The sequence below is a fragment of the Microtus ochrogaster genome, chromosome 2, assembly GCF_000317375.1.
Source record: "Microtus ochrogaster isolate Prairie Vole_2 chromosome 2, MicOch1.0, whole genome shotgun sequence".
Classification (NCBI taxonomy): domain Eukaryota; kingdom Metazoa; phylum Chordata; class Mammalia; order Rodentia; family Cricetidae; genus Microtus; species Microtus ochrogaster.
The window spans coordinates 29,106,887-29,130,276 of NC_022010.1; the positions used below are offsets into that span (position 1 = coordinate 29,106,887).

Below are 23,390 nucleotides of genomic sequence, written 5' to 3' on the forward strand. Positions count from 1 at the left end.
GGAGTCAGTGAGAAGCCATATAGGCCCTGCAGGAGACAGATGCCCAAAGCCAGATGGAACTTTACCCAATAAGCCACAGCCATGTGGCAGTACACAGATAAATGGAGATGGGTTAGTTTAGGATGTAAGAGCTAGCCAATAAGAAGCTAGAACTAATAGGCCAAGCAGTGATTTAAATTATATAGTTTCTATGTGATTATTTCAAGTCATGATGGTGAGAAATGAACTAGCAATCTCCGACAACAACAGGGCTTTGCTGTAGCTTTGGATCCTGTCCTGGAACTAGCTCTTGTAGACCAGGCTGGCCTCAAACTCACAGAGATCTGCCTGCCTCTGTCTTCCGAATGCTGGGATTAAAGGTGTGCGCCATTTAAAACTCATACAAAAGGATTTGAATTGATAGTTCTCAAGATGAGATATAAAGGATCCAATAATACATGAAAAGTTGTCCTAGGTCACAGACAACTACATATGGAAATGTAAAATGGTCCAACTACATTAAAAAACAAACAAAAAACCCCCCAAAATTCAATGGTTATTTTCACAAAAGTTTAAACCACTCAGAAATTCTACCTATCGGTGCACACTCAAGACAATGGGCTCTTGTATCCACACAAAAGCTTGTATAAAGTATTTATTGAAGTATTATTAAAAATAGCCATATGCCAGGGATGGTAGTGCATGTCTTTAGTCCTAGCACTGGGGAGGCAAGGCAAGGTTGGATCTCTGTGAGTTCAAGGCCAGCCTGATCTATATATTTAGTTCTAGGATAGTCAGGGGTATGTAGAGAGTCTCTGTCTCAAAAAAATGAGAGAGAGAGAGAGAGAGAGAGAGAGAGAGAGAGAGAGAGAGAAACAACAACAAAAAGTCAGAAAGATATAACAACTCAAATATCTATCAGCTAATAAGGGGATCACTGAAGTAGTATTAGTGGTCTATCTGGAGTAGTCTATCCGTATCATGCAGCACGACTCAGTTAGCGATGGAGAGAAAGAAGGATGACGTAATACGGATGGACCTCAAACACACACTGTGCTAAGGAAGCCAGACACAGCTGAATTCTTGGAAAATATCCAGAAGAGGTAGATCTACAGCGCAGAAAGTAGGTCAATGCCTGCTTAGGACCGAAGAGGCATGGGTTGGGGTGTGGGGTATGGGGCCACAGGGTGCAGCTTTCCTTCTGAGGGGGTAGAATGCAGTATACACCCGTCGATACACTGGGTCCCACTGAAGTCTCGGACATAAATAGGCGAATCACACAGTCTGTAGACTGTATCCCTCCACGACTCATCTGGAAAGAAAGCTGGGGCCCTGTTTTCTGAGCTGGAATGATCCTGCTCACCCTCCGGGTCCTCACGGTCTTTCTCTTCGGCCCCGATCACATCCTTTCTAGGCCGCACACAAATAACGGAATTTGCCTGTGTGCCAAAGCCATTGCAGACAAATGTGTCCTCGGTTCCCCCTGGCGGCCCTGAGTCAGTGTGAGAACAATGAAAGCCTTTCTGTCTTCATGTAGATAGATGAAGCCTGCCCACTGGGTGCAGGAGGTATGTATCATACAGGGTGTGCACACTGGTAGCTCCTGGCATGCTATCCTGGTTACCCAGAGGGTCAGCATCCAGTTCCAGAGGGATAAGAAAACGTCACGGAGGCTGGCCCAGTGCCTTAGTTCATTTTCTTGTTGCTACAACAAGATAACAATAGGTTAAGGAAGGGAGAACTCAATGTGGCTGTATTTCAGGAAATTCAGTTCATCACAGTGGTAGGCACAGAGACCGGGGTGGGTCAGTCTGGGGTTGAGGGTGCTTATAGCCAAAGCAGAGGCTGGGCCCAAAGGGAAGCTGGGTTATAATCTTCTAGGTCTCTCTCCAGTGCCCATACCCACCAGCACCTTGGTCTAAAAGGTTCTATAGTCTCTCAACCAAGTGACTATAGAACTACCAAGGACCAAGTACCCAAGCCCAGGAGCCTGTGGGGACCTTTCTCACTCAAATGCTACCACTCAGCAGTGGGCTTACCAGTCAAAAGGACAGATGCCTCACGCAAAACACTGCCAACACAGGGAACACAGAGACAGGCCATTGCATCGCCCATCTAAGATGCATGGTAAACAACCACAAAAGCAAAACCCCTAAAATCAGCAATTCATTATTTGTGTGCTACAAGGTAAGAGGCACAGTTCCCCAGAAGGCCCTTCCTTTCTACCCGCCCATCTGCAGTGAGTGGTTCCTTCCTGGTGTTTTTCTCACAGCAGAGGATTGAACGGCAGCAGAGGAGAAAAAAGACCATGGCTCCTTTGCCCTCTGATTGCTCCTCCCCTAACAGAGAACCAGGGTCACCTTCTCTACCCACTTCCCAGCAGCGATAAACACGTGAGCCTGAGAAGCACCTGCTGAAGTGGTCTGAAAAGTACGGCTGCATTCAACTCGGCGCACAAACACAGCTCAACACTTACCGTCCTTAGTGGTTGGCGACACAGCATGGCACGGCACGCATGCACCTTATACAGCAGGAATGGTCCTTCCCATACTTGGGGCTAAGGTTGAAATTCTGCCTGGAAGGGCGAAATGAGTCTCCTAGCTTTTAAAATGTACAGCTACAAATGAAGTTGATTTGTTGAGGGTCTCGGTGAGCATGGGATGCTAGGTACGGGGCAGGTCTTCCGTCTCCCAAGTACTCATACAGAGTAGGTTGGCCCATCCCAGTGTTCTAAATTACCAGACAACCGGAGCGGCATCTCAGAGAGAAGGCAGGCAGGGGTGGGGGTGGGGGGAGGAAAAAGAAATGAAGGAGAAAGAAGCTGTAACTTTTCTACTCCAAGACTGGAGGCTTTTATTTCTTGATCTTATTATCCCTGCTTGCCTTGGACACACGAGACTATGAGACTTCCCAGGACTACAGACACCTCCGGGTGGCCTCTCATTAGAGATGAGAGACTTGAGACCCATGGGGGAAGAAGGACCTTCCACAAGCACAGGAAGAGCAGAGCCAAAATGGAATTCAAGTTTCCCGTCTCTCCCAAACCAAACTCTGGCCCTGACACGCTTGTGTCACCCAAGGAAAAGCTCCGTGTTAACACGGAGCCTTCTGACAGACCCAGCAGTATGTTAGCAGGTTGAAGGTCATGGTTAGAACCAAGCTCCTGTCATTGGATCCCTTCTTAGAACCACTGGGGCCCTGACAAAGAAGGCAGGTAAGTAGAGGAACCAACCTTTAGACAGTGGGCATGGTGGCTGTGTCTGCAGAGGGTACCTCCAGCTCACGGCTGGTGCCAAGTGACAATACGGGCAGTTTGTTTTTCAAGACAGGGTATTTCTGTGTAATAGTCCTGGCTGTCCTGGAACTCACACTGTAGACCAAGCTGACCTCGAACTCACAGAGTGCTGGGATTTAAGGCATGCACCAACACATGTGCATGTCCTGGCTGTCCTGGAACTCACACTGTAGACCAAGCTGACCTCGAACTCACAGAGTGCTGGGATTTAAGGCATGCACCAGCCAGGCACATCTTTAATCCCAGCACTCGGAAGGCAGAAGCAGGTGGATCTCTGTGAGATCTCTGTGAGTCTGGCCAACAGAGCGAGTTCCAGGACAGGTTCCAAAGCTACAGAAAAACATTGTCGTGAAAAACAAAACAAAACAGAACAAAAAGGTGTGCTATACCACCACACAGCCCAACTTTTATAATAAATAGGAAATCAGATTTTTAACTCTTCCAATTATTTAGTATTAGCAGCAAAAAGTGCTGCCATCTGCACATCTGGCCTAACCCTGGTCTGCAGGCTTCTGGGTGGTAGCCCTTAAGTCTAGAGAAAGTGGGGGTGGAAGACGAAACAGAGGCTTCACTGGGAACCAGACCTGGACCCGAAGCTTAATTTGATAATGTCCATTCTCAGACATGAAAATCAATCTATAAAAGATATTTAGAAAACATGAGCAATTGACCGGCATGCCCGGAGTAGAATTTGTGATGGAATTTATCTTGCTGAGTTACAATGGAATGGGTCCACAAAGACCACGAATGACAGCAGCCTTTACGGGAAAATCTCAGCAGCAGAAAGGCACTGGGTACCACAGTTGCACCCAGCGAGCACCTGCCTTGTCCCAAATGCCTGTACGCGTGGGCTCCTGCCATCTGGAGAGTAGTCGGTGTCAGAAAGGGCTTCCTTTCTCCTATAAGCAAGGGACAGTCACACCCGGGCCATCATTTCCCTATTTTCCGCCCAAGCTCCAACTTTTTATTTTATGTGTACGGGCATTTTGTCTGCATGTATATCTGTGTATCATATGCATATGGTACTGAAGGAGACCAGAAGAGGGTATTGGATTCCCCTGGACTGGAGTTACGGATGGTTGTGAGCTGCCACGTGGGTGCTGGAAATAAAGCCCAGATCCTCTGCAAGAGCAGTCAGTGTTCTTAACTGCAGGGCCATCTTTCCAGCCCCTACACTCATTTTAAAAAGTACTCTTCGCAAGTGGATACCCGCTTGTTCTAGAAGCATTTGCTGAAAAGACATGCAGGCAAACACTCGTGCACATGAAATAAAAATACATATAAACACGAAACGACAAAATTAACTTAGAGTGGATCACCGTCTTAAGCACAAAGTGAGGATCTTCTGCTAATGATCAAAAGAATGAAACGTGGGCCATTGATGCTAACAAAACACCTCACCAAAGAATATGTATGTTTCACAACATACCACTGGGAAGATGTAGACCAAAACCATGAGACACCACTATACATCCATGAGAACAGCGAAAGGCCAGAACGTTGGCAACACCGGATCCTGATAAGGCTGTAGAGCAGTGGTTCTCAACCCATGTGTCGCTACCCCACCAGATAGCCTGCTTATTAGATATTTACACTGCGGTTCATAACAGTAGCAAAACGTACAGCTACGAAGTAGCAAGGAAGTGATTTTACGGCTAGAGGTCACCACAGCACGAGGAACCGTACTAAAGGGTCACGGCATCAGGAAGGCTGAGAAGCACTGCTCGAGTAACATGAACTCTCTTTGTTGCTGGCGGGAACGGAAGATGGGGTGGCTGTGAAGGACATTCTGAAAGGTAGCTTGACAACTTCTTACAAGATAGTCCTGCGGTTCCCACTGGTTTCCATGCAATCCCGCAATTGCACTCCTGGCTATTCTCCTGAGGAGCTGGCAGCTATGTCTGTGGCTCTTTACAGCATCCTTAGTCACGCTTGCCAAGACTGAAGAGCAACCAAGACCTTCTTCAGCGGGTAAAGGGGTAAATAAACTGGTGCCTCCACACAGCAGAATACTATTGAGTGCTAAGGAAATGGAGGTCTGGGGATTTAGCTCAGTGGGTAAAGTATTTCCCTGGTATGCATGAAGCCCTGGGTTCGACCCCAAATCTGCATAAACCATGTGTGTTGGTGCATGCCTTAAATCCCAGCACTCTGTGAGTTCGAGGTCAGCTTGGTCTACAGTGTGAGTTCCAGGACAGCCAGGACATGCACATGTGTTGGTGCATGCCTTAAATCCCAGCACTCTGTGAGTTCGAGGTCAGCTTGGTCTACAGTGTGAGCTCCAGGACAGCCAGGACATGCACATGTGTTGGTGCATGCCTGTAATCTCAGGTCTGTCTCACAAAGCTGAAGCCTTTCTGGGACACGAGACAGGAGGGGAAGAAAAACAATATCAAGGTTATAAGGAAACATGGATGAATCTTTTTATTGTTTCATGCTTGTTTGTTTGTTTTGGGATAGGGTTTCTCTATGCCACCTTGGCTGGCCTGGAACTCAGACTCACAGAAATCTGTCTACCCTGCCTCCCCAGTGCTGGGATTAAAGGGGCGTACCACCATGCAACAAGGAAAAAAATCTAATGTGTGTTACAAAAATAAAAGAAGCTGATCTATATAAAAACACTGCATAATACATGTACATAAACTCTGGGGAAGGAAAACTATACTAACAGGGCGGGCCAGAGCAGTGGTTTCCTGGGATGGGGGAGAGGAGACTAAGTGGCGCACAGGGGAGTTTTAGGGAGGCAAAAATCATGCTGTGTGACACTGTGACGATGGGTATGTGCCATTATGTATTGATTTAATTCAAGATTCCATGACATCAAGACGACCCCTAAGCCAGGCATGGTGGCACAGGCTTTTATTCACAGCATTTAGGAGACAGAGTTAGGAGAATTGCCACAAGATCAAGGCTAGTCAGGTCTACAGAGCTTTGGAACAGCATAGGCTATACTGTAAAGTCCTGTCCCTCTAATGCAAACTGCTTGTCTCCACACTTTGTTGATCATGATGGTAAATGTCCACTCATCAGCTGTACCACTCTGACAGGGGTGTGAAGGGTGGGGGGCATCCACTACCACTGTGACAGAGGTGTGAAGAGTGGGGGGCATCCACTACCACTGTGACAGAGGTGTGAAGAGTGGGGGGCTCATCAATGTGATCTCGAGAATCCACACGTGCCAGATCTTTCAGATGTGTAGTCCAGCAAATACCAGGAGTTGTTCTCTTTGTTTAAGTGGCAGCCTGAACATTCGACAAACCTATGGACGCAATCTAAGGAACATTCTAGATAAACAGAAAGTATGCCAAGAACACCAGCAACAGGAGTGGCTTCCATCTTGGCGAGGGGTTTGATGATACAAATGTCTCTTTAAGAGGAACATAAAATGGCGGGGCTTAGGAGACATCGGGAGTGTCTTCCATCAAAGTCTGTGTCATGGAAAAGGAAAATGGCCAAGTTAAGTTACTACTCTCGACTCTGGCCATGTGGTCCTGATCAGGCACCACCGAGTGATGGATAGGATGGATAATCTCCTTCATGCTCCAGCCCCAAAGGGAGCACACAGCCAGGATATAGAAGGTCCTGTTTTCCTCAGGGAGAAATCTAAGATTCCAAAACACATCCATGCCTATTATAAATGACAGAAGTACTTGTTTCTCTTCTTTCATAATGTCATCAAGATGAAAATGACCGTAGTAGCAAAACTTGACCCTAGTTTTTGATGAAGCGGTAGGTAGACAGACAGGAAAATTCCTAGGAACTCTACCGAAGACCCATTTGAGGTAGAGTTCTCCAGATGCAAATCTGCCTTCGACTAATGCTGTCTTCAGAAACCCCACCTCGGGCTCCAGTACGGAGGCCTCAGGTCTCGAGGTAGACATGACTCACCCTGATGTGTTCAGATGGCCCTGTGAGATGAAAAACTACCCAACCCATGAGTACCCACTGCTGCTGCTGCTGAAGGCCTCAAAGTGACAACTCTGGCAGGAGCTGGAGACGACAACCTGGAACAAAACTCCACAACAGGTCTCTCCAGGAGGACCGGCTCAAAGCAGTACTTGGGGTCGTCATTTAGAGAAACCATTTCTGAACCATAGCTATTCCAGGAATAGTAAAGGTGAAACTGGGCCTTGTATTAAAGGCCCACAAACTGGCACACCATGGTCCTACAAAGTAATCAGTGAGTTGAATTTCAAAGCTATACGATTCTGTATCTCAGTCTTCTGAACCACGCCCGTGTGAAACTCCGTGGGTCAGTTCCCTACTGTCCACTTAAAACTCATATAAAGATAATTTTAGTGCAACCCTTTGACTTCTAGAAAAGACCATTCCATGGCTGAACCCTTGCCCCAGGGTCCCTGAAGCACCAACAGAATCCTCTCCTTCCCACGGGAGGCAGAGCGTGCGCACAGACCACCTGAGTGTGAGCCTGACTCTGGAAATTCTTTGTGGGGAGGAGCAAGCGAGAGCGTGCACTGCGATGCTTCATTTCTGTAGGAGCCAAAATTTCATGGCTGCATTTTCTGGAGCAGTCGATTTTATCAGCGATACACATTCAAATGCCATTTGTCCAGATCATATCCAAGGGGACGACCTCACATTCGCGTCATTTGCCAGGAGACTCCGTCCGGCTGTGATCCAGAGCAGGCTGCCTAGCTACCCTGACAGAATGAAGTGTCTCTGACTATTCTTCCCTGTCCTTTATCCAGCTCTCGATTTCTCTATCACCATCTCTCCTGCTGTGGGGCACACACTACTCAGACACAGATTCCCTCCTTCAGTCTGGCCCCATCCCATCTCCTCCCACTGCTGAGACCATTCAGGGCAAGACTACCCATTTTATCCCACAACCGCAGGGGCCAGTTGCTTTGCGAAGCCTGCTGTGAGGGAATCCCTCTTTCTTCCCTTCCTCAGAGAACAGTGAAGTAGCTGGGTTAGGAGAGGGGCTGAATGACTCTCTAGACACACCACCATTTGCTTATGACAAAGGAAATTTTAACAAATCTAAGAAGTTATTTTCGCGGAAATTTTAATGTGCCCGCCAACTTCATTAAGTCAACAAAAGTAGTTAAAGACGATTCCTTGAATAAAAAATGACCTGAATGCTGGGTTCTAGTGGAAGGCCTGGTAGCTGGGAGCAAGCTGTGGTGATGGAGTGGTGACAATGGGTGTTCCGGAAGCTCTGACCACCTGGGAGCTTAGCTGTGCCTGGGAAAGAGTGGGCACTCGACAGTGTCCAAACACTTGTTCACACATAGTTCGTGTGCTGTTTTTGGCAGCGAATAGGAAACACTCTCCATGCTTGAGACTTTTTCTCTAAACCCCTGGGGCTACACAGCTGCCTTTCAAAAGCACACCTGTACAAGGCTTCTGGTCTTTAGGCTGCTCACTAGAAGCCCAGAGTCTCCTGTGAGAGGCAAGGGATGGCCAGTTAGCGTGTAGCAAGAGGGTTAGAATTCACTAACCTCAGAGGCAACCTCTGCACTATGGGAGACAAGCTTTGTGTGGTTCACCTCTGTGGGAGTGGTCAACAAAAAATGGAAGATGTCCCAACTATCTCAGAAGAGAATTAAAGTGACGGAAACAAAAAGTACATTAAAGTTTTGGCAACGGAAGGGTTCCAGTTGTTTAGTAGAAGCCACTTTGGCTTTGAGAAGGTACTGACCAAGGAAAACTTCCAGGAAAAGATAACAAAGAAGGGGACAAATCCTTGACATGATGGCTCTTCCCCCACCCATCCCATGACAGATATCAGTAATTAGTTTGGGCACATTTTCCCACTAATCTGAGATTTATCCTCAGCATCAGTTTTAAACACAGAATTCCTTCCGTTCAGTGGGTGTCAGGCAGTTCATTTATTCACAGAACAAATGACTCTGGCTATGTCAGATATAAGACGGTACACGGCAGATATAAGCAGTCAAGACACTTCTGGGCCATTACCCACCCAGCATTTGTGTTAACCAGTGGTTTGCCATTCAAAGTAATGGCTTTTTATTGGGTCTGCTGTGTTATAGTTGAAATAGGGGTGATTGTGAATAATGAAATTGCTCTCCAGTGGTGGAAGGGAAATGGAGTGGACGGTATACATTGGAATTGCTGATCCTGTGAACTCATCTAGCGAATGGTATAGGAGTTAAATGGGAAATAGCTGAATATTGTTTTATTAGGAGCTAAGATGTGGTGTTATTACTATTACTACTACTATTATTATCATTATTAGTTTCAGTATCTGCTTGCAAGCTGGTCTGTTCCAACCCCACAGAAGAAAGGACGTGCCGTAATGCGGATGGATGCTGTTTTTTCCCTCCCCTTTCCTCAAAGAGACAGAGGAAGTCCAGGACCTACTGCAAAGCGCTTTCTGTCTGAAGTGTCCGAAGGAACAAATACGCCATAGAATATGTTCTACAGAGCCAGAAAAAGAAAGCAAAAAACGTGGTATGCTCAGCCAGCAGGTGCTGCGTCTGCCTTCCCCTTGGCCTGTACAGCTCTCGGAAAGCTGTTCAATCTGCACCTTTCCCATCTGCCCCATTTTCTGCTTGCCACTCTCTCTTCCCTCCAGGAGAAGAGGGTGGTTTCACCTGCAGTTCCCTGGCCACAGCTACTCAGTTTTAAGTGGGCTGTGTCCTCCCTGTCATGGCAAACTCTAGGCAGGCTAACCCTGGAAGAAGGAAACTGTAGGAACAGAATTGGAGAAATAGGGACAGAAAAGCGATTCCGTCCAAGTTGGGCTGACAGTCGAGCACAGTGCGATTCACTCCTGTGACCACAGCCACTTCAGTGGCTGAAGAGGAAGGTTACCATTTTGAGGCCCGTCTGGGCTACCACTATGAGTTTAAGGCCAGATAGGCAACTCATGGAGGGCCTGTCCCCCAGATACAAAAGGGCTGTGGTTATAGCTCAACCACAGCGTGCTTGGCTAGATGCAGAAGGTCCTGGGCTCAAAATCTCAGTGCAGAAAAGAAAATTCCAATGACGGTAGCTGGAAAGAGGTCAAGGGCATACATACAGCTGATGACTGTCTCCTGAGACCAGTCCCGAGTCTGGGCGATTACACGCTCTGCTCAGGAAATCTAACACCAGAACCCTATTTATCCCGCCAAGAGGTAGACTTACAATGGGCATTGTATGTGCATTGGTGTTTTGTCTGCATGCATGTCTGCGTGAGAGTGTCAGATCCCCTGGGACTCGAGTTACAGACAGTTGTGAGCTGCCATGTGGGTTCTGGGAATTGAACCTGGGTCCTCTGAATGAGCCGCGGGGGGGCCTCCTAACCAGTGAGCATTTTATTGAAGCTGATGATTGTTTGTTTGCTTGCTTTTTGTTTGTTTGTTTGGTTTGGTTTGTTTTGTTTTTACAGCCAGAGTTCCTGATTGCTGCGCAAACTGATTTCAGGCTATGGTCTTTAGAGCTCAAAGAGCTTCTGGTTTCAGCAGACCTGAGCAACAAGGAGCACGAAGAAAACAGTTTTCCTGCTCTTCCCTGGAGATCCATTTCTATCTCTGATGTCTCTGATGTCTGCTTTGGGAGGGTCTCACATTCTCTCCCTTTGAAGATTACTCCACTTGAACATAAGGCGGTACCGCAAGACTATGACCGAAAGACCCATTTCTACCTGTTGCCCCTCTCGCTAGAATCTGTCTACTCTTCCAGCACTAACACTCGCTCAGTGCCAGTGAGCTAATATCCTGCGGTCAACTGCAGCAAACATGGAGTGTCTTAAGAGACAGCAGCAGCACTGCATGTATTAAATTACTATTTTTAATGATTTGTGGAACTGTAGTAACAGACAGCTGGGATCTGTGATGTGGGTGCTGGGAATTGAACCTGGGCCTTCTGCAAAAGCAGCAAGTGCCCTTATCAGCTGACGGTCTCTCTAGTCCCTCGATGATGAATTTAGTAGAGAAGGTTGTTCAAACATACCCCCTGGCCCTTGTGTGTGTGTGTGTGTGTGTGTGTGTGCGCGCGCGCACGCGCGCGCATGTGTGTGTATGTGCACACCCAGGGCTTTAAACTTGCCAATGACCTGTCTTTATCCCCAGCTCCCCCAAAACATTTTATCATTCTAACATCTAAGAGACTGCACTGTGTCAAAGGGCCCCCACCTTGCACCTCAGGCAGAGCAGCTCCACGATTAACATATGGACTCTGATCCCATCTCTCAGGCTAACTACACTTAGAGCCTGCTCTGGTGTGGGAGTCAACTAAAATAGACGGAGCATCTCTTCCCACAGGGAACATTGAGCTCCCTGAGTATTGGAAATTCTGGTTGAAACTGAGCACTAAGACTGCACAAAGATATAATTTTCAGGTTTCTGCATCTAGGCTGGTAGCCCTCCACGGCCTGTTCGTGTCACATCTGCTAGGAAAAACCATGTTCTCAGCCAGTCACGGTAGACCTCCTCGGACCCACTGCTATGCAAAAGCAAAGAGAACGCAGGAGGGCGCCGTCTTACCACTGACAAATATGTAGATGGCAGATTCCATTTTCTTCTTCTTGGACACAGATTTGGGGAGGTATCTGCATGTGTAGAGGCCCGTGTGGTTGGCCTGCGCCATGTCCAAGGTCAAGGTGCTGCAGAACTGTCTGTGGTTCCTCCCGCAGGTAGACCTAGTGACGCTCAGCCGTTTCTCCTCCATACTCACAGTTGCAGGCAGAGACCACGTGTGGGCCGCCTCCCCTCTGCAGCCAGACAAAGCAAAGCACAGTCAAGGCTGAAGCCAAGCTCCGTGCCTGATCTATGGTGTTTGCTGTTCTCAGGGAGCCCTTCTCTGAGGCCCCCTGGGCGTCCATCTGCTTCACTAAGAACAGGCCACATATTCTGAGGGGCTTTGAGACCATGGTCAGGATAAAGATGTGACAATATTTGTGACAATCCTTCCCTCAGGGTGTATGAAGCTCTCCCCTCCATCGGACAAAGTCTCTATGTAACACTTAATGCAGGAGCCCCCAAGGCTCTGGCCCTCTTCCTCCTCCTCTGAGAGGTGACCTCTCAAACGGGGAGTCAGTGGGTTTGATCTGGAAATGGCGAGATCACTAAATACCCCACCCACGTGACATGGGAAGAGCAAGATTACTATCCCCCCTGCCCGGCCACATGACCTGGGAATAGCGAGATTACTAACAGGACCTAGGAATGGCAAGAGTACTACCCACCCCCAAGTGTCCTGGGAATGGTGAGATTACTACCCACCCCCAAGTGTCCTGGGAATGGTGAGATTACTACCCACCCCCAAGTGTCCTGGAAATGGTGAGATTACTACCCCGCCCATGTGCCCTGGGAATGGTGAGATTACTACCCCGTCCATGTGCCCTGGGAATGGTGAGATTACTACCCCGTCCATGTGACCTACCTGCACTTGAGAAAAAGAGTCTGGCCGGCTCTCATGACGTGCTGGGTGCCTTTTAAACTCAGTTCAGGGCCTTTTAACTTTGACCCTGAACCATATCCTGTAAAACAAAAATTTGCAAGTGTCTTATTTGTAAATGGTTTATTACATCTTCTAAAAAGTTGCTTTTTTAACATTTTTTTCTTTAATTTAGTCACAGATCCAAAACGACCCACTGGATACTGGATGCAAGTTTTGTTTCCTGAAGACAGGGTCTCACCAAGTAGCTCAATCTGGCCTGGAATTCATGGGAAAACTCTTAGCTCAAGCTCTCAAATGTTGGGCTTAAAAATCTGAGCCACCATGCCTGGCTGTGGCTTCTGGGTACCATCCATTCATTAGTTGAGCAATATTTGGGGCCAGCCATTGAGTCATTTTTCTTTCTAAACTTGTTTCCTCATTTGCAAAACTAATTTTAGACTCCAAGTTGGCTTTAGAAGCTACTTGGCCCGTCTTGCATAATCTGTGTTTTGCACAATCCTTGTAGAGTGGTCTGGCAAAATGGGTTATTCCCTCTTCACGGCACCTGACAAGCCCACTTCAGTTCACTGTGCAGCAATAAAATAGGGCACGGGAAAGCGGGTTAGGATCTGTGTATCTTTACACAATGGGGTAATGACATTCAGCCCAGGGACCATGTGAGCCTGGACGACTCTGTCTCTCTGTCCCTTTCTGTGAACTGAACTGGAAATCTCCCATTTGGATGCTCCAAGTCACATGACTCTTAGAACTATGATCTGTATAGGTTGAGCTTCTCTCAGCCCTCAGAACAGCATCTAATGGCCTAGACCCTCCTCCTTTCTCTATCCCTCCTATTTCCCCCCTCCCCCTTCTTCCTCTTCCTGCTCTACCCCGCCCCCATTTCCCCCTCCTTCTTCCTCTAATCCTCTCCTCTGTTTCCCCCTTCTCTTTCTTCCTCTTCCTGACCACTGTAATGACAGGTAAAAGGCAGGGTTGGGGGCCAGGGATAGTGACCCCTAGGAAAGAACAGGGAGAGAGGGAATCTTCGAGATAGACACATTTGTCACCAATCTTAGCGAGTATTTTTACTTGAAAATGGGTCTTTCTCTGGGGTCCTAGTAGCTTAAGAACTCAGGACTCTTTAAAGCTCTATATTGCATAGGTAGCTCCCTTTCCTTCTTTCCAACTGTGTGGCCTTGGTTCGCTACCCCTTAGCATCCATGCTCTACCAACATGCAGGGGCACAGGGTCAGAACCACGTCATGAAAGAGGCCGATTCACCGCCCACCATGGGGCACATGCCCCAGCATAATTGCTGTCAGACAGCATTCTATTGGGTATATAGTGTCAAAGGAAGATATTAGGTGGACCTTATATTTTCTGAAAGTTGCTGGTAGTAAAATTAATATTTTAGAAGGCATTTTAATTGACAAGAGTTACTGGTATCAAATTAGTAACAGATTAACTGGCAGAATACTAATGACTTTAAAAAAAAATAAAAACCACTGCTTCATATAGACATAGTAATTCTGACACAAAAACCGTAGAAGTCAACCCATGTGGGCGAGAACACCCACGTTATTCAGCGTTTTGGGTTTCCTGATGTGGTGACCCCAAGAATAGTAGATTTTCCTAAAGTCACAGCCAGCAGTTGGTAACAGCTACCCTAAAAAAAATTCCAGGCCATAATTGTTTCTGCTTTTTTTGTATGTCACGGAACTTTAGGGATTTAATTGAGCAATTGTCTCTGTGCTGGGAAAGACCCAGCACAGCTTCCTGCGGAAAATTCCGGCATTCCTTGCAACTGTCTACAGTCTAGGTAGATTTGATAAGGTTTTCCTAGCAGGAGAGGCCGTGTGAAGAAACCTCCGTTTTCACAACTTGAGATTTCCCAGTTGTATAAACCTTTTTTCTGGGGGTGGCTTAGAATGGTAATGCCTCAACCCCTGTCAAGGGAGCCTGTAGCTCCAAGGCACATGCCCACCAGCTAGGAAGTGGCATTGAGGACATCCCCTAAGGGACGAACCCGCCAGTGTCTTCTCTGCACTTTGCACTGCCCTCTGGCCCACACACCGCTGAATGAGAGATTGGAGACACTGGAGGGAAATAGGGCTACTCGAAAGTCGAGGTGAGAAGTGCGAGGAATATAAGATTTCACTTCAAAGTTTGTCATCATGAACATCCATGGATTCTTCGTTTCAAATGAAGAAGCTGGATAACATAGCTATTTTGGAAGAGGAGAAAGAATTAGAGGGATGGGTCAGTGGTTGAGAGCACTGGCTGCTCTTGCAGAGGACCCAGGTTTGATTCTTAGCCTCTACATGGTAGCTCACAACCATCTGGATTTCCAGTTCCCAGAGATCTGGTTCCCTCTTTTGGAACCTGTGTAGTGCACAGATGTACATGCAGACAAAACACCCATATACATAAAGTAAAAAAATACTTTCAAAAAGATATTTAGAAAAGGAAAAATATATAAGGATACTGGTGCGGGAGAATTGTCTGTATTCTGTCAATCATGTATTTTAATAAAATGCTGATTGGCCAGGCAGGAAGTATAGGCGGGTCAACCAGACAGTAATAGAGGTGGGGCCATGAGAACAGGAGAATGCTGGAAAGAAGGAAGCCCATTCTTCCCACTCCTGCCCAGACTTTGAAGAAGCAACATGTGATCTGCCCCGCTGTGAAAGGTACTGAGCCACATGATTAACATAGATCAGAATAATGGGTTAATATAAGCTACAAGAGCTAATAAGTAGCCTGAGCTAATGGGCTAATCAGTTTATAACCTAATGTAGACTCTGTGTGATTTTCTTTGGGGCTTGCCGGCTGTAAGGAACTGGGCAGGGCAGAAACCCCAACGAGCCAGCCCTCATGTTACAGGATACTATATTTCTGAGTTCAGCGAAAAGGAAATTAGGCTCACATAAGGATTAGCAGGAACCAGATATAATGGTACCTGTCTGTAATCCCAGCATATGGGAGGCTGAAGCAGAGGATTGTGAGTTCAAGTCCAGCGTGGATCACAAATGAGACCCTGTTTCACAAAAATCAACAACTATAGCTTAACAGAAAATTAATAAGGAAAAAAATCATATTCCTAGAAAATATTATTAGTTATTAAAACATTTCTTTGAAGGGTTGAATATCCATGTCCAAGCAATAAAAGTCCAGGTCCTGACTTGCAAGCACCTGTTGCTCATCAGACACTTGCTGCATCACTAGTGATACCCAGAGCAGACACAGCCTTGCTCAGGAGCTCTCAGTAGCACAGAGCTGGGCTGCCCATTTTGATAGCAAATCTACAAAATGTTCCATTTTCAAGGGTGGAGTACTCTGTGTTAATGATTCCCCATTGTAAAGCTTGGGTGGGAATCAAAGCTTTCCACTGTTTGCCACAGTAGCCTTATCATCTGGACTTAAAGAATAATTTTTCTCCCTCATCATCAAAATCAACCACAGTATGAAAAACATAGATTTTTTTTGGTACTAGGAAGAGTATTGCTTAATATAATAATGGAAAATCTCAACATGGCCTAAGACAATGGGCTTCATTGTCTGTGCATTTATCAGGGCCAACCACTGGAGCGAGTAGCACGAAAACAAACACACAAACAAACACATGTGTTGAGCTTGGCACAGTGACACATGCCTTTAATCCCAGAACTCAGGAGGCAGAGACAAGTGGATCTCTATGAGTTCGAGGCCACCCTGGTCTATGTAGTAACACTTTCTCAAAAGAACATAAGCACCCTGTGAATTTGTTTCTTATTAAACACTGGTAACATTATGTTGATCTTTTGTGCACATGTTCATTATTTTTCTGCTCTTTACCCCCCATCCTATGTGCTGAAGATCAAGGAGACACACCCTTCACCTTCGCCTTCAGTTCATTATGCAAAACAGAATGCATTCTTTAACTTGAGCAGGATAACAGAGTCAATTTCAAGCCACGTATGGCTTTGTTGGGAAACCAAATACAGATTAAATGGAGTCTCCTTAGAAAGTTCTTCAAGGCTGTGTGATAGATTTAAAAGAAAGAACTTCCACAGAGGTCTTTCAGGATGAAACAGCCTTATTGAAGAAAATAGTTAACTTAGGAATCATTTAAGAAACTGTGAAGAGAAGATTTAGTGGATAAGAACACTAGCTGCTCTTGGAGAAGACCAGGATTTGGGGCTCAGCCACCACACCAGATGGTTCAAGATCAACTGTGACTCCTGTTCCAGTGAATCTGGTGCCCTCTTCTGGCCTCCGAGGGCACCTGCACTCACATGGGGCACATACAAATACACAGACACATAAAAACAAATCTTTCAAACAAGATTCTATGTAGACAGACTAAAAGCGTCTTCAGAAAACTGCCATTTTAGCTATTTAAATAAAAAGTGTCCTTGCTTGTTGAATATAGTGTGTGAAATGAAGTCCTTCAGTTTCTCTTCCAAACATGGCAGCACGAGCCCTGATTAGACAGAAATCACAAGTATCCTCTTTAAGGAAGGCATTTAGCCAATAAAATACCACACTTTGGTCCACATTGGAAAGCATACACCATAGTGGGGACATAGGCCTAGTAATGGCATATCCCACTTACTTTGTACACACTATCTATGGTACACAAATTCTGTGGTGTTCATATAATAAGAGCTTTGTCTAAAATGCATTTCGTAGGGTGTATCCTTGCCAGTAAGCCGTGAACAACTGAGTATATTATGAGACATCCTTTTTATTTTGAGTCATCCACCACCTCCCTTCCTGGCTCTGCTCCTAGCTAGCCCAGTGTGGCCACAAGCAATAATCCACTTAAACATCTGAGGCAAGACTCATTTGTACAACCTCTTCTAGCCTCTGACTTTTGTGACCTTTGACTCTGAGGTCACAGCTATTCATAATAAATTAGAACTCTCATGTTTAGGCTGGACATGTCACCACCACCACTATCATCATCATCGTTGTCGTCATCATCATCATCATCCCCATTGCATGCTGAAAATATGTATGCTTAATAAAATAGCAGATAGCTCAATTTGGAAAATTGATAATAGATCTAAACAGACATTTTTCCAAAGAACATATGAAAAGATGAAGGATGTCATCAGTCAGCAAGGAAACAAAAGGCACAAATACAATGAGAAATTGCTTTACCAAAGCACCAGAATGGCAGAAGTCAAGAAGAGGGCAATGCTCAGTGCTGTCACATAGGCAGGGTAGAAAAATTGGGGGCGGGGCCCCGTTAGGCTTTTCCAACAGTTCAGCACCCCAGGAAAGAGTAGCCACTTAAAAGCCCCAGTACAAAGCTAACCATGGGTTTAGTGAATTTTCCAACAATCACATCCCTAAATACCACCCAAAAGACCTGAAAACACATGACGGCATACAAACTCAGACATGGAGCACATATTGCATTTGCAGAGGACCCAAGATGGCTTCCATCACCCACATCAGTGGCTCACAAACAACTGAAACTCCAGTTCCGGTTGATCTGATGCCTCTGATCTCCCAGTACTCATACACACATACACACACACACACACACACACACACACACACACACTCACACTCATACACACATGTACACACAAACCCATTAACATACACATACATACATACATACATGCTCACACTCATACACACACAAAATAGATAGAAATCGCTTAGAAAACTACTGTTTCATTTTATTTTAAAATTCTTGATTTTTTTCCAGGCACATGTCTTTAGTCCCAGCACTCCTCAGGAAGAATCAGGTCACTCACTCTGTGAGTTCGAGGCCAACTTGTTTCACATAGTGAGGTGCAGACCAGCCACGGGTACATAGTAAGGCCCTATCTCATACAAAAGAGAAACAAAACAAAAAAATTAAGAACCTGACTTCTAATTTATTTGTTTTAAACTCAAAGCTTTGTATATCGATTTATTTCAGATGTGAAACATCTGCTTTCCATTTGCATACCATGTTCCCAATATAACATAATCCTACATGATAAATGGCCTCTTTATCTAAATATAATTCAAATATCGCATTTCAAAAAATTGAACTGAAGACAATGAGCCATTTCCCAATGTTATGTGAGGTCAATTAAACACAATTCATAATAAAAGAGGGTTCTCCCCCCTTCAAAGTGGATCTTATTAAAAGCCCATATTCCACAGTCTGAACATGGAAGAGACTTTGTGACTGGCAGGGAGGTGTGGGGGTGGTGTGATTGTAAATTTCTAGAAACTAATGAAATTTGTATCTGAGAAGCTAATTCTTCCAGAGCTCTTGAATTTAAGAGAGTGAATTTCAGTCTTGGTCCCCGGTGTCTATCACAGTGTTTACAGGCGGAGCCCCTGTGAACGCGACGGCTCAAAATGGCGCCAGTTCTAATCACTGTGCTGAGACAGCCTAGCGGGCCTCCCCGGGAAGATGGAGGAAGGCTGCATGGCTGGCGGTTCACCTGCCAACACACTGACACAAGGCGAGATTCATATGGCAGAAGAATATACGGAGTCTCAGCTGGGAACACAGACTACATTGGAAAACGCTGAGCTTTGCCTTCCCAACAACTGTCCTTATTGATCTGTTTGGTTTGGGTGCCTGGTGCAGGCTATGGACCGGCTCTCTCACTTACTGGGACCCAGGCCCTATGTGTTTGAAATGCCTTTAAACTAAGAACAGAGCTCAAGAAAAGATGCTTATTTGAACGCACAGGCGGACGGACTGCTTGCTGCTGCTTCTCTCTGTTTAAACTGCTGGGCCAGGAGGTGGGCGAGAAATGGGAGAGGTTTTTTTTTTTTTTTTTTTTTTATTACACTCTTCATTCATTCAGTTTCAAAGAAGGGAAAACCCCTCCCTAGCTGGGATTCCCAAACTGAATTCTGTTTAGGACTAGCAGGAAGCTGAGACTCAATGCTGACTAATCCTCATGGAGATGAGATGACTCATGATTTTCCCATGGACACCGGCACCTCATGGAGCATCTTCGACTCAGGATAGATGTGGTACTTACAGCTCTTCAGGGTCCACCAGGCGCCCAAAATGTCTACAAAGCTGCTGTTCAGAAAGCAAATATGTAATTTGTAAAAAGCTTTGAATCCCAGTGACTTGCTGTTCCCCTTAAAGCCCTTCTAGGATAGCCGCCTTATTTTCACACTAAACCGTGGAGAAAATTCACTAGTTTCTGGCGAGGTTTTGCTCTTTCTACGTAATCCACACATCGTTAAACTCAAATAATGAACTCTGACATTTTTGTGTTAAACGAAACTTAAAGCAGCCAGATATTGCTTGCATCCTGAATCCAGGTGCCACAGATCAAGCCAAGAAGCTATCTAAGGAGCCTCTGGAGACAGTTTGGTGGGTAAACACACTGGCTTACACAAATCTGATCATTTGAAGTCGTTCCCTGGAGCTCTGGTGGGAGGAGAAATGAGTCCCAAATTCTTAAAGGGAAAACCATCTAAACAACTGTGTATTTTAAAATGTTTACCAAAGAAAACCCCCTCCACCCATATCCCACCCTTCCTGCTGACACATAGTGGGGCTATGTCTGGAGAGTTGTCTCCTGGGCCTTTTTTATTTTACTGGACACTCGATTCTCTGAGGGTCACAGGTTAACCTTAATCCATCATTAGTCCTGTCACCAGCTACCATCAGGAGCCTACCCTTCCAGTGACCTGGAGCCATGCACAGCTTCTTTTCATGTGACATCAGAATTAATTGGGTTGACGGGGGAAAATGCCACTTTGACCAAGTAGCTACCTTTTCCCCAGATGCTCTCCTCCCACGAACTGCTCTTTTATTGAAATCCCCTCCATCGAGCCTACCAATGTGTCGTTTCATCTTACCACTCCATGTCCTAGAAGGGTCACAATCTGGTTAGCAGGACATGAAACGTGGCTTGTATTTAGCGGAGAAACCTGTCAGCCCTCATCTGGTTATACAAAGGAACCGTGAACAGAGACAAACACCCCTAAAAAAGCATCGGGTATGTTTTCTGTTAGATTCATCTCGGTTTTCCTTGTCAATAGCAGGAAATTTGGTTCATCTGCTGCATCCCTCATTGGCTCACATTCTTTGCCAATGCCACTGCTCAGAGTACCGTGGAGAAGCCGGGGCCCTGATGCCACGCCTTGCCAAGAGATACATGCTGAGCGATTGTTCGAGTGGACAATCACACATTGTTTTGGGCAAGAACACATCCTTTTTCCATAAAATGAACACCTCAAACAACCACAGTAGCTGATGATGGCTCAGGGGTGCTGGTTCAGCAAATACACAATATACGTGAAAGTCAATGTGCCCCGCTCTTGTCAGTGGCACATCCTGCACCTTCCATTGAGAATCACAACTCTAGACAGTTCTATATGATGATCCAGAATCAGTCACAGAACGCTGTGCAAGAGAGAGCAACTGGGTAGAATGGCACTCTTAGGTGTGGTGGGAGTTGTCGTCAAGTGCCTGCACTGTCCTGGATATTACAAGGATAGTGCTCAATTATCTAGAATGACAAACCCCACTTTGGTTAATGGTAGTCTCCATAACCTCTGTAAGCAATGAATTACTGATCTGAAAGCCGGGGATGGTACATACACCACCCAGAGTTTTCACTGCAGACTCTTTTCCACTCCTTCCTGCTCAATGGCAAGGTCTCAAGCACATGACAGATCATGGCAACAGCAAGGCTGGAGATGGCACAACAGACTAGAGCACTGAATACTCTTCCAGCACCTTACGTGGTGCCTCAAACCATGTGTATCTCCAGTTCTGGTGGATCAGATGCCCTCTTCAGGCCTCCATGGGTACTGCACACACATGGTGCACATACATACAGGCAAAATACCAGTACACATAAAATTTTAAAAATTGCAAAAGCACATTTTGTTCAAGTTTTAATTTTGAATCAAAATTAGTGCCTCTTTGTGTAATAAAATGAAGAAGACAGAGTATCAGGCATGCATGTGTGCAGGCAGGCAAGCATGTGCTGAGCTATCCATGCAAGCAAAAGTCCAGAAAAGATTAGTACAGCCAATCCAAAGTTTCCTATATTTTCTTCAACAGTCTCAGTTTTATAATCTAGAGTCCAATTTTACAATCTAGACTCTCTGTAAGGGAGATGTTTTAAATCCATTCATTAAGAGGAAATTGAGACAGTTTCTGTCTATGTAGCCAATCCTATATATACAAACCCTATGACCTTTGAGACTTCAGTGGCCAGGGGTGGCAAAAAGTGATCCATCACATCAGAATGGAGGTTTGGAAAGCTTCCACAGCATAGTATTTCTAAGTCTCTCTTTTTTTCTTTTTCCATTTTTACATGTGTGTGCTGTGCATGGGTACGTATGTGCCTATGCATATGTATTTGGGCACATGTGTGTGGGTATGCCTACATTTGTGCAGATGGAGGCCCAAGGTTGGTGTCCTGGATCATCTTCAATTGCCTGTCTCATTAATCACTGGGGCAAAATTTCTCAATCAGCACAGGACTCACCCATATGGTCAGCCTCTCTAATTAGCTTACTCTGGGGAATCCCCCGTTTCTATCTCCCAGGGCTGGAATTACAGGTTAGTCACTGTGTCTCCCTGCCACTTACATGAGTTAGGGACCCAAACTGTGGTCTTCGTGTTTGCACAGCAAGCACCTTAACCACTGAGCTTCCTCTCCAGACATACATTCATTCATAATACATATATACATACATACATAACTTAAAAGTTTTGTTTCGAAAGAGTCTTCTTCTTCTTTTTTTTTTTTTTTTTTTTTTTGGTTTTTCGAGACAAGGTTTCTCTGTGGTTTTGGAGCCTGTCCTGGAACTAGCTCTTTTTTTTTTTTAAATATTTATTTATTTAGTATACAATATTCTGTCTGTGTGTATGCCTTCAGGCCAGAAGAGGGTACCTGACCTCATTATAGATGGTTGTGAGCCACCATGTGGTTGCTGGGAATTGAACTCAGGACCTCTGGAATAGGAGGCAATGCTCTGAGCCATCTCTCCAGCCCCTGGAACTACCTCTTGTAGACCAGGCTGGTCTCGAACTCACAGAGATCCGCCTGCCTCTGCCTCCCGAGTGCTGGGGTTAAAGGCGTGAGCCACCACCTCACGGCATGATGCTCAGGCTGGCCTAGAACTCACTATGCCATGCCTCCACGTCCTGAGTCCTGAGATTACAAGTAGGCATCACCACAACTAGCTGAGAGTGCACATCTGAACACACAGAGAGAAGGGGAGCTCGTAATCAAGCTCGCATTCTCTCTTTTTGTTTTGTATTTTGTGAATTAATTTATTTACCTGTGCGTGCATATACCATGGTGTGTGCATGTGTGTGCATGCATGTGTGTGTGTGCATGTGTGTGTGTGTAGAACCCATTTGACAAACCCCAGATTACTTACATTGCAATTCATAACAGTAGTAAGATTACAGTTATGAAGTAGTAATGAAAATAATTTTATGTTTGGGGATCGCCACAACATTAGGGACTGTATTAAAGAGTCACAGCACTGGGAAGGTTGAGAACTGCTGCCCTGGTCTATACCATGGATGGTTCGCAGGAAGTGGAGACAGATTTCAACCAGAATGTTCTGGTCCAAGGTAGGGAGCGCAGTGGTGCCGCCTGGATTCTTTGGACTGTTTTGGAGTACCTAGGTTCTGTGCTGGGAACCTTCATCGCTGAGATAACCTCAGCCTGAGAGCCCATCTCTAGCAATGGGCTAGACAGCAATGGGTCAGTGGCTGGACAACTTACACCCATTCTCGGTTCTCCATCAAGAGAACATAGCCATGGGCTGC

The 23,390-nt window shown here is 45.8% G+C and overlaps 1 protein-coding gene across 1 annotated transcript in view; it reads right to left on the reverse strand.

The window, feature by feature from the left end:
• Positions 1-23,390, reverse strand: part of Flt1 (fms related tyrosine kinase 1) — a 167,625-nt gene that overhangs the window by 130,888 nt on the left and 13,347 nt on the right. Inside the window, exons 2-3 of the mRNA XM_005344712.3 lie at positions 12,629-12,725; positions 11,731-11,957 (exon numbers count right to left, since the gene is read on the reverse strand). Coding sequence (XP_005344769.1) covers positions 11,731-11,957; positions 12,629-12,725 — 324 coding nt within the window. The remainder of the gene's footprint in view (positions 1-11,730; positions 11,958-12,628; positions 12,726-23,390) is intronic.